Below are 12,134 nucleotides of genomic sequence, written 5' to 3'. Positions count from 1 at the left end.
CGTCACATAATGTATGGAAAATATATTTTGCTTTAAAACTGAATTTTGAATATAAGTTAAAGTTGGTTTTTTTCCCACCTAGAGAAATATTTTTGCAGGACTCCCAGTGAAGGCTGAAATAACGTTTCAATTGGTTAAAATGACACAGAGTAGAAAAACCCATGGTGGGAGTGGATTTTTCTTTTTTGTGTGTTGTTGTCGATTGTTGTGGTGTCTGAGGAAGGAAAAAACTTGACTTAAAAACATTTGCAGTCCCACATGTTTGGGCTCATAGTGTTTCTGTGAAGTTATTCAAAGTAGAGGTTTGTGTTAAGTTCCACAATTATTCCCGAAATTCCTGAAAATCTGATGCAGCTGTATCAGTCCCTCCTCTTCCACCGCTACAGCTGCCCCCCCCCCCCCCCCCCCAAAGTGTCATAATCTCAGTTTACTCCTCTTCTGCTGTCCACATCTTTAGGCAATGGTCACGTGTGTAAGTTCAGTGTCTTTTTTCATGAGGGCTCTGAGAGCAGCGCCTGTCAAGTGACATATTTGAGTTTGGGTATCTGTGAATTACATGAGATACTGGACAGTGAAGCTATCCCAGTGGTGGTTGCGGTGCCGTGGCTCTCCACAAACATCGGGTCCAGACAAGCAACCTTGGCAGCAAAAAAAGCATGAATACAATGAAGCACGGCGAAGAGGTTTGAGAATTCCAGCTCCTGAGAGAGAGAGACAAAGAGAGAGAGAAGAGAAATCTTCTTTATACTCAATTACATTTGAACTTGCTGCTTCAAAAGTCTATAGCATTTCTTTGAATGTCTTTTCAGCGTTACACTTAACACTAGGTTTATGTTACTTACCTTTGCTTCAATAGATTTGGAGTCTTGATTTTGGAATAAAAACTTAATCTTGCTTTTTCCATCATCAGACGATCCTTTTAGTTGAGAAAACTTGTATCTCCACAGCACTGCCTAAAATACAAAGAATACAAAAATGACATCAGTCTCACCATTCACCCTTTAACACTTAAGCCTTTTTTTGGTGTTTATTTTAACCATAAAGGGGCCGGAAAATGTCCTGTGAGTAAGTGACTTTGCCCATTTTTCCAGCATGACTTTCAATATCTGGCAGTTGTTTGATATTGTTTGATATACACTTTACTGCGTGTTGAACTAGTGTATTAACAATTTGAAATGAAGAAAACCACAACGTTTTATTGAGAAAAAAACACTGCGGTTGTACACAAACACCACATTGTGTGTGTTGAATTTGAAATTTGTGTAAAACATGTTTTTGTCTCAATGTGCAAACAATGTACAGGCATTTTTCCAACTCTCTCCTCTCTGGTGACAAAGACACTGATTCTCCGGCTTCCTGCAACAGCATATGTATATATACACACATATATATATATGTGTACATATATAAAACACAAACCATTAGTTTGGTGTTTTGGTCTGTTGCATCACCCACTACTATCAAGAAATTGTGACTGATACTGAACTTCTAAAAAGTCTCAGTACTCTTCTCAAAAACATCTTGACCAGAGAAGAAAAATGAGGGTCTGTAGTGGAGATGCGTTAAAATATAGACGTTGAAGAGGAACAGGAAGTTGACAGCAGACATGCTGGTGTGGATACTTTTCTCCCAGACAGGGAAGCAAAACAGGGAACTTCAGCCACAGTTAGCAGTTACTCTCTTCTCTTCTCTTCCCGTTTATACCTCTTTTTACAGAGGTGCAAAGTAAAAGTACCACTTTTTTGATAAAATTCTATTTAATCACAAATTAAAGTAAAAAAGTAGCTTGTTAAAATGTACTCAGTTACTTTTTTTTAACACGGTTGGGGTTCTTTCTCGTGCAAAAAGGGGAACAAGGGAACAGAAATCTGACATTAATTGTTTTTCATTAAAGGCAAACCTTTACAAATGAAAGTGCTGACAAAATAAAAATAATAAATAAATATGTAAACACATAATGTATCAGTCAAATGGGTCAAAGGTCACCTGTCCTCATCGTTCACCTGTCCTGATCGTTCACCTATCCAGTCATTTGTGATTATAGTCATAACTAATAATCTACTAAATAATAGTACATATATCACCTTTAAACAACAAGAAAACACAATAACTATGCGTCTCTAGTCACTGCAATCTAATTTATGAATTCCTTCTTGTGTCCCTCTTCCATGGATGTGTATGAAATGGAGCTCCTGATTTTTTTACTATCAGGAGATTTAACAAAGCCACAGAAGTTGCCCCTGAAATAACAGAGTTCAGTGATTTAATTAGTGCTGAAGTGGATAAACAAAAGCTGCAGAGTGAGTCGAACGAATGGCTCTTCAGGTTGAACACTGTCCATGTTTTCCACATGAATATGTATCTGTCCATGTTACAATATAGTGTTGTCTGCTCCTGCAACTGTAATTATAATAATAATAATAACTGCAACACCCGCAGTGATTCTGCGTACTGTGTTTAAATGTATTTCCTGCATTGTTTGTATTCTCTGTTCATGCTCCTCTGGTTTATATATATATATATATATATACTGTATATATATGTATAAATATTTTACACCCTTCTTGATCACTAAAAAACACACATCTCTATTTTTCAGAATGATAAAACTTTTATTTTATATTATTCTGACAGAATAAACATCATCATTTTCCTCTTGAGGGTTACGAATTTTCTTCTTAGTCCAAAATAGTGTCATTTGGACAAATGGTTAGAGACAAGTGCTTTTCCCGGGACAACCCCATAAACCTGATCTAAGTGAATATGATGCACTTTTTTTTTAATAGAATACGTGACCCAGCTGTCAACCAGCACAACACAGTGAGACTACAGCGGCAGCATGAATACCTTTATACGCTGGTAATGGAAATCCAAAACAACGCTATGAATTACTAACACTAATTAACAAAGCAAATGAATTCTACTGTATGTGTGGTCGGTTCCTAAGTCATCTTTTTAAATCAGGATAAATAATTAATGAAACATTTATTGAATAACACATTTCATACGTGGACGTGGTAATTATGGTCTTCCGTTTGGTTGAAGCAGCAGAAGCTGGACATTGCAGCCATATGTTCATTATGCTTAAGTACATTTCACTCGGTCACAGCATGTGCACTCCGCTGATGAAAGCTGGTAATGAACTGGTTATTGTGAAGGCAGATATGAACACCAGATCCAAACCTTAACCTTTTGCTTGTTTCTTCAACATAAAAAAAAAAAGAAAATAGATCGCTTTCTCCAAATCCCCTATTTTTATTTGTTTCAAATTAGTCAACGTACTCTGCAGTTTTTATTTTATTTTGGTTATCTGGTGCATTTTTGTTTTATTGCAGCAAAATATGTCCCACCCAAAGATGTTAAAGCCAGACTATTTTGATGGCATTTTTTAATGCAGTCAGTCGTCAGATTCACATTAATCTTAATATGTTTGCTCAAGTTTGTTTTTCTCTCAGTTTAACTTCAAGGATGGAGCCAATAGAGTCTTGACAGTTTACTTGCGATAAACACAGCTATCACTCGTTAAATAAAAATTATAGCACTTTTTTTTTTCTTGCATTTTCAAAGTGCTAAAAACTAAACCCATTCATGAGATCTTGGCATTTTGAAGGTTTTAGGCAGAGGTTGGTGGTATTGTAAAAATTCCAGTACCTAAAAGGGACGCTTAAGTAAAAGTACAAGTATCTTATCAGAAGTAAAAGTATGCCATTTACTGTACTTCATCAAAAGTAGTTTTCTGATATAAAATGTACTTAAGTTTTAGAAGTAAAAGTATTTAAAAAGTGAGGAGTAAGAACAGAGCCATGGTGGATCAGTGGTAGGGCGAGTTGTCTTTCAACGGGAAGGTTGTGGGTTAAATTCCTGGCTCTGCAAGTGTCCTTGAGCAAAGACACTTAACCTCATGTTGCAGTGTATGAATGAGTAACTGGCAAAACTATAGTGTAAAGCAGCTCATCAAGACTAGAAAAGCTCTGTATAAATACAGACCATAATACTAACTCTTCTTCTTCTGAAACAAAGATAGTTAGAGGAAATGTAGTGGAGTAAAAGTAAAAGTTGCTAGAAATATAAATAACAAAGTAAAGTGCAGATGCGTGAATTTAAAGTATTTGTACTTAACATGACGTTACATTAAAACACTGTATAATAAAAGAAGAAATAACAAATGGGATTCAGTGTATGAAAGGGTTTAGTTTGAAGTGAGGAGCTTTTCAGGATGAAGGCGGCGAATCAGCATCTTTGTCACCAGAGAGGAGATTAAAACAAATTCTAACTTTGAAATTTGCCAATACCAGCTTTTAATTATGGAGAAACATTGTATATACTGTGTCAGCTATAGTAGTTTACGTACGGGTTGTGTTTTTGTGCATTTCGTTCACTGAACTACACGCTGGCAACAGTTTTTATTGTGTTCTGTGGGACATTGTTGCGCCACGCTGCAGGAATTAGGGCCAGAATCTTAGAGAACAATATGGCAGCGCTTGTGTCCTGCACCGGCACATACTGTAATGTGCACCAGCAGAGGAGTCCACATGGCTCTCAGATTTGGGAAAAAGTCCAAAATGAACTGCAGGCAGAAGTGAGAGGTTTGAGCAGAGGGTGGAACCAGCCATCTAAACAAATAAATGTGCTGATACTTTAGAAATGCACACGGGGCAAAAAAGCTTATCGGCACCAAAAAGTGAAGAGGAAAAAAAAAGGAAAAAAGAGAAGCAGAGGCATTGTGGTTAGTTTCATCACACCGTGTACAACATCCCACTGAAAGCATCTGTTTCTCTGTCACTGTGTTCCCACTCACCTTTGAAGCTGCATCAAAGCACACAAAGCCCATGCTGAAGTCAATAGTGAGACCCATTAGGTGGCTCTCCATGATACAGGCGTATGTTTTACTCTGCAGTTGAAAGGAAGAGAACAAGATGTTACCCACGAGGTCACAAAAGTCCCAATGTTTTACGATCTTTACCGATCTAAAGGCACTAAAAACCACTGAGCTAACAGCGGATGCGAGATTCCAATCATCACAATTCCCTGCACGTTTTCCAGCGTTCAGGTGCCGACCTGTATTCTCTCCACCTCCAGGAAGGTGGCCATCTGAAAAGCCTTCTCCCAGACCAGCAGCTCACACTCCAGCTCCACGCTGAAGAACATGTCCTCGCCGCTCTCCGTCTGGACGCTGAAGCAGTGCTTCCTCTTGTCCAGAAGGTCGTTATCCTGAGATAAGACAAGCACAAACTGCCAATGCTAATCACGTACAGAGCGATGCAGAGATTTGACAAGCGAGAGCGATGCAGCTAAATGAAGGTTCATTTCAGTCTGAGGACTGCACCTCAGAGAGCACTTCACTTCTTATTCCCCATATCTTCAACACTCACATTAAGGTAATGGGTTTATACACAACGTGCAGGTTTGTGTTACATCCTCATTCTCACATATAACGGCAATGTAGGTCATATGTGAGTCTCTACAGGAATAAAGCTCCTATAATGTGCGTCTGAATACATTTTTACAAAGACACATTCACGCGATCAAACTAAGTGTGACCTTGAATGAACAAAAACAATCGAAAAACCTTAAAGTGCTACAAATGAGGAACACATACAGTAAAGTGGGTGAGTTTTGTTACCGCAGTCCTTGGATTTAGTTGATATTCAGTCAGTGTAGCAAGTGTGGCGAACTCAACAAATAGCATGGCGGTGCTTTACCTTTAGAATCTTGCACATGATCTCATACACGGTAAAGCTTTTCTCGGCTCTGGTCCAGTCCCACGTTGTCACCTGAAAATATCACAGGCAATTTATGCATTTTATTTATTTATTTCAGATTCCTTTTCAAGAGTGAAAACAGCTGCTCCTGACCTGAAATGTGACTGACTGTATTTATAGCCTTCATTTACACGTGTCACCTGCATTCTCCATCTGTCCATATAGATACAAATGATTGTACTGACAACATGTGTCAATTAAGAAATAGCACATGTTTTGCAGCGTACGGCAAACATCGGACCTATTTTAGTACAACACTATAAATGCATATACATTTAGGCTGAATTGTGTGTTCTGACATAACAAGCTGGCCATGATTAGACTCTGATGTTTGAATGTTTTTTTCTTTTCTTTATTTTGAAATTGTGAAACTCTTTTTTGTTCACTGTTGTGATGTTGTGAATGTTTCTCTGAGGCTTTGCGTTGACTGTTAAGAGTTTAAAAACAAAGGACTTGAAAAGCTCCTCACTTCAAACTAAACCCTTGCATACACTGAATCCCATTTGTTATTTGTGCTTTTATTATACAGTGTTTTAATGTAACGTCATGTCAAGTACAAATACTTTAAATTCACGCATCTGCACTTTACTTTGTTATTTATATTTCTAGCAACTTTTACTTTTGCTAAAGTCTTGATGAGCTGCTTTACACTATAGTTTTGCCAGTCACTCATTCATACGCTGCAACATGGAGTTAAGTGTCTTTGCTTAAAAATTAATTAAATTAAATAAGAGAAAATGACATGTGAATGAGTCAACAGCAGTGTAATCATCTGTCTTCAGACGGTCTGTCATTTCTTTTATACATATTTATTTTTGGGGTAAATGAAAGGCAAAAGGTGCGCTGTCTTTTCCTCTCCTGTTTTTGATTTGCTCAGAACATTTAATAGAAGTGAAGTAATAAAACACCCAGCTACTTTTAACATAATATCATAATATAAATACAGCCTTATTACTGCTATAGGTGGAAAAAAAGATAATATAAAGATAACAACAGCAACAACAACAGCAATAATAATAATGAAAACAACAATAATAATAAAACAAGTCCAGCCACACTCAAGTGTTGCTTCAAATATAATCCAAGGGTGTCAATCCCTATCCATGGCTGGGATTTATTTGAAGAGACCACATGTTTAATAATAAATAAGTCTGAAAACAAGCTGGCTCATATATTCCGCCATCCTCTCACATTAGCATATTTCATTCATATCACACAGCACATCCAAGATGAGCAGGCAATTTCAGTAATCTATCAATCTTTTCCCATCTTCACTACCATCGACAGCTTATCCCTCTTGTTATAATCACTTAAGTGGCTGGCAGAATGAAAACAGATTTAATGATCATCATCAATCAGGGGGACGATCAATGGAGCACAAAGGATTATGAGTGAGCTGCTTCCTTCTGATTCCAGCAGGGAAGCGTTTTCTCCTTCAGCGATACATAAACATTTAAGGAGAAATCCCGCGTGGAGTCGAGCCACGCCACGTTCAAGCAGTTGGCGCATGCAGGCAAATAGAGACGGAGGGTCGAAACTTACAGGTGGTGCTGAGAACTTGAAGAGCGAGGAACCTCTCAACGCGAGGAACTTTGGCAAATACATTCGGTCCTGAACGGAGTCCTGCTCCTTCTCGTCCACCCAGCCCATGTAGATAATCTATCCAAGGTTAAAACACATTCACGTGTATTTAATGTCACAAATAAAGTCTTTACCATGTGTAAATACAGGTACAAAAAAAGTTGCCCAAATGATCACAAGCAGAACTATGATAGGTTACTTTAATAATCCCCATCGGGACATGAATTTGCAGTGGCAGCCATCTAATGTCAGAGAAGTAGAAATGAAGGAGACACAGAAATGCTAAAAATACAACTCCCATATTTAGCCCGGTGCTTAAAGCAGTGAAAAACCCATTAACAGATGTTAATATCACACTGACGCTGATAAAAAGAGGAACACATGACAGCTTGTGATGCGTCCAACGACAGTAAATGCACTATGAGACGATGATACCAGTTGCCACATAAAAACTATTTCAAAGTATTTGTTTCTCACATTTATGGACCTGATGTCTTACTGAAATAATTATGTATTCACAGAAGAGAGCTAATAACCACTGTCAGGCGCCGGGATGCTGATGTTGAAAGCTCAAATTGGATTCATTGATATGTTGAGATGTTTTAATATATACAATGAAGGCATGCATTATCAAAGCCTCATCTGTTTCAGTGTTGATAGTAAACTATTTCATTATGTAATGTGGACACTGCACAGACATTTGCATGTAAATAGGGCAGATTGTGCTAATTTAAAGTAGTTCCTATATAGGCAGGTAGATGCATAAAAGAGAATATATAATAGGCTGTGTTACAGTCAATGAGGAACAGAGCACTAACAATAGAAAATAAATAATGTAATTATATATTAATCTACTAAAGTGGAAGCTGGAGGCTGTGCAAGTTGAGAGCAGGTGATGCTTTATGTCGTTATACCACCCACTCTCAAGTTTTTAAGAGAAGAAAAAAGAGGTTAGACCAACGGGGAGATGAAGAGAGCGAGCACACAGCCTCAGCTGCGGGTTTTTCCAGTTTTGATTTCAGACATCAAGACTTTTTACACCATCACTCCTCATTAAAGTCAGGCAGAAAATCAACCTTAGTAAAACGTTTACTTGTTTGTAATTTTTTTCTCTTCTGTATTGAGTATTTATTTATTTATGTATTTATTATTTTGATGGATCTGCTGAATAAGCCTGTGAAAGATTGGGGACGAGCAGTCAGATCCCTGGCAGCTTAATTTTTCAAATGAATTGTCAAGTGAATTCACAAGCCAAGAAAAAAAACAACAACAACAAAGAAATACTGAAAAAAGAATCCCTCTCTCGTGTCGATGCCCCTTGTTTGAACTGAAAGATGACACTGATCGTTCACTGACTGAAGGCAGTGAAATCCCTTCCCGATCGTATCTCTATGGGTTAGAATTTAATGATGCAAACACTTTCTTTTGTGTTGCAAGAGCAAAATGAGGCTGTTTTCTTTCGTTCTCTGACTGACTGGCCTGCTTAGTTTCAGACATTGGGTAAAATACACAAAATAAAATAAAATAAAGAATTGGCAGGAGCTCTGCTGCTACGGGAAGAAAACAACCTACCTGCTGGTTGACTGGGAAATTTCTGTTAATCTTCTTCACCTGTTGAATTTAAGAGCAAAGTCAATAAGTCATTAAAAATATCCGACACTAACAATCAGGCACCAGTCAATGTCCGAATACGTGTAAGTATTTGCAGGACCGACTGGAACTGACAGTCAGAGTGATCATTAGTAATGTGTAAGAATAAATAAACTATGATGTTAACCCCAGCACTGAATAAATACCGTTAGAGCCACTTAAAAAAACACATTACAAAAATGAGAAAGAAAGAATTATTTCCACAAGGACACAAGGCTTTTCCTAAAAAAAAAAATCCATTAAAAAAAATCCATTCGCTGTGGTAATAAAGGCAGGGAAAACTACTAAGAGATCAGTGAGCCTTTAAATTAAAGCATTCTGCTCAGATCCCAGGTATCACTCGCACCTAATTCCTGCCGCACTATCAATATAACTCTTTCTTAGGGGCTGAAGACTAAATTAAGCTGTCCAGGCCCGATACCGTCCTCCTATAGAGGCGAGAACTCTGCTCTTTGTGAAAAGTTACTGAAGTTGGGGAGGGAGAAAAACCACGCTGTTGTTTTTTTTTCTTTTTCTTTTTCTTTTTCAGCGTATGCAGGAAGTGAAGGGAAAAGTGTAAAGATGTGAGCTGTGAGGAGTTGGATATATGCGAGCAGTGACGGTGGGTTTGTTCGGGTGCAGCTGTGAGTTGTTGAGGCCAGTCCCCGCTTACTGCAGGGCTGACATCAATTAGGAGAGGCTGAGGAGTTTACAATCACACATCTACTCTGTCTAAAAATACATACAGCATCGTCCTCCTGTCACTGAAATCACTGCTCAGTCTTCCAAATTGTACCCTATGGCACATTTCTATCAACATTGATTCTTGCACATTTTAATCAATACCCAGTTTTTTTATTCATAGTTATATTCCTACATTTGCTGTCTTCGGGTGACAATCAACAGACGGAATGTTTGCTCGTTTTAAGCAACATTAAAGCTGCAGTGTCTATGTTTTATAATACAAACACACATTATGATTTCACATAACGGTTGCGACGTGCGTGTGTTTTCTCGGCAACTCCGCGTCGCGTCGCATCGAAACGGAACTAGTTAATGATCCTACACGTGGGGCGACGGTAGCTCAGTGGTAGAACGAGTTGTCTTTCAACTGGAAGGTTGTGGGTTTGATTCTGCCAGTCTACATGCCGATGTACCCTTGGGCAAGACACTTCCCCCCATGATGTGTAATAGAAATGGATGTGAATCGATGAATGGCAAAAACTGTTGAGTAAAGCAGCTTTTAGTGGTCATCAAGACTAGAAAAGTGCTACACAGACCATTTACCTTGACCTTTGTTTTAATCTGGACTTTTAATCTTAATTTTCCTGTTTTATTTTTGCCTTATAGTCATCACTGGAGTTTGTCTTCTCCCTGTATGTTCTGTGGATTTCCTGTTTTATTTTGACACTTCCGCTTTGTTTGGATACTGACCTCTTGTTCTTCCCCACTTCCTGGTCTTTGTCTGCTTTCCCGCCTTCTTGATTACCTGCCCCGCCCTAATTAGCTTCACCTGTTGTCTCTCCCTTCCTCATGTGTATAAATACTCACCAGCTTGGCTTTGTTCTCTGCTTTGCTTCTTGTACCCTGTTCTCCCTGTGTTATGGATTTAATATTTTTTTTTTTTTACTTTACCCGTTTGCTTTGCTTTGTTCTTGGATTATTTTTGCTTGAGACATTCTTTATCATTCATCTTTGTTGAACTTGGATGTTACCTGCACTGACCTCATGTTGTCCTGCACTTGAGTCCCACATTACAACCACGACCACCTCTTTTGATGCTAAAGGGTCTTTATTCTGGTCTGGAATCAGTTGAAGGAGAGAACGCTGCAGACAGGGTGAGTTTTTTTCTTTTCTTCTTCTTCCTATTAGATACGTGAAGCAACAAAGCTGCTGTGAGGAAATGTGGCACTCACTGACTTTCTTTATTTGGATTATTTTTCTTGACAGTTTAATGTGTTAATGAATTCAGCGAGGCCGGTCATTTCAGCAGCTCACAGGTTTTGGTTACTTGGTAACGACAAACACGTCCAGCGCCTTGGTGCGAAAATACCTCTGGCTTCTCCCATTCATCTCAACAGTTTGACAGAATAAACACCGCCCCGAGAGTTCTTTTTTGCTCAGGTGTGTTTATATAGTTGGTGAAAATTGCCTTTAGGTTGTGCTGGGGAAAAAAGGACATAAGACACTCTATATTGCACAGTCTTATAGCCTCTGTATATACATTTTAACATAGTGATGGAAAAAAGCCCATCACCATATGCACACTGCAGCTTTAATTACTTCTGAGTAACTAATAACTCCAGGATTACATCATTACTGTCCAACCTTCTTATTTCCCTATATATATATATATATATATATATATATATATATATGTGTGTGTATATATATGTGTATATATGTGTATATTTGTGTATTTATATATATATGTGTGTATGTGTGTATATATGTGTGTATGTATATGTATATATGTATGTGTGTGTGTATATATATATATATACACACATATATGTATACATATGTATGTATATGTATACATATGTATGTGTATATATGTATATATGTATGTATGTATATATGTATACATACATATATATACATATGTATGTATGTATGTATATATATATGTGTATGTATGTATGTATGTATATATGTATGTATGTATGTGTGTATATATACATACATACGTATACATATATATGTGTGTATATGTATATATATATATATATATATATATATATATATTATACATTATACACGCATACATTAACACAGCTCCATATGCTTGACACAGTTTACCATGCTTCCCTGAGGAGTATTACAAAGCCTAAATCATCATTGTGAGTTCTAGGGTAGGATGGTGCTTGTTCTGGCCACACATGTGCTCTGTCACCAGTGGGCTTTTATTAAAAAGCAATTATTGGTGTGCCTTCTGTGTCTGTGTAATGGGCTGGCAAATTCTCTGTGTTGTCAAAAGTATTTTTTTTACTTTCGGGTTCAAATGTTTGCACTGAAATCCTGCACCTGCTGCATGGAATGAGCTGCAGAAGGACTTGATGCCTATAGAGTTATTCTCACTAAATACTTTCCAACTCGGGATGAAAGAACTGGAGGAAGACTGACAGATTCCCCGAGATGTCACTGTTTTAGTTGAACTAG

The 12,134-nt window shown here is 37.8% G+C and overlaps 1 protein-coding gene across 3 annotated transcripts in view; it reads right to left on the bottom strand.

Moving 5' to 3' along the window:
• Positions 1-399: 399 nt before the first annotated feature.
• The window catches only part of sntg1 (syntrophin, gamma 1), a 29,291-nt gene continuing 17,556 nt past the window's right edge, over positions 400-12,134 (bottom strand). For all 3 annotated transcript variants that reach the window (XM_058644326.1, XM_058644334.1, XM_058644316.1), the window contains 7 exons: positions 8,916-8,954; positions 7,305-7,421; positions 5,703-5,774; positions 5,059-5,211; positions 4,799-4,891; positions 843-953; positions 400-701 (listed from right to left, as the gene is read on the bottom strand). In XM_058644326.1, coding sequence (XP_058500309.1) covers positions 519-701; positions 843-953; positions 4,799-4,891; positions 5,059-5,211; positions 5,703-5,774; positions 7,305-7,421; positions 8,916-8,954 — 768 coding nt within the window. In that variant the 3' untranslated portion in view covers positions 400-518. The remainder of the gene's footprint in view (positions 702-842; positions 954-4,798; positions 4,892-5,058; positions 5,212-5,702; positions 5,775-7,304; positions 7,422-8,915; positions 8,955-12,134) is intronic.

The sequence above is a fragment of the Solea solea genome, chromosome 1 (genome assembly GCF_958295425.1).
Source record: "Solea solea chromosome 1, fSolSol10.1, whole genome shotgun sequence".
Lineage (NCBI taxonomy): Eukaryota > Metazoa > Chordata > Actinopteri > Pleuronectiformes > Soleidae > Solea > Solea solea.
Note: the sequence above shows the minus strand (reverse complement) of the source record. Positions and strands in the feature narration are given on the sequence as shown.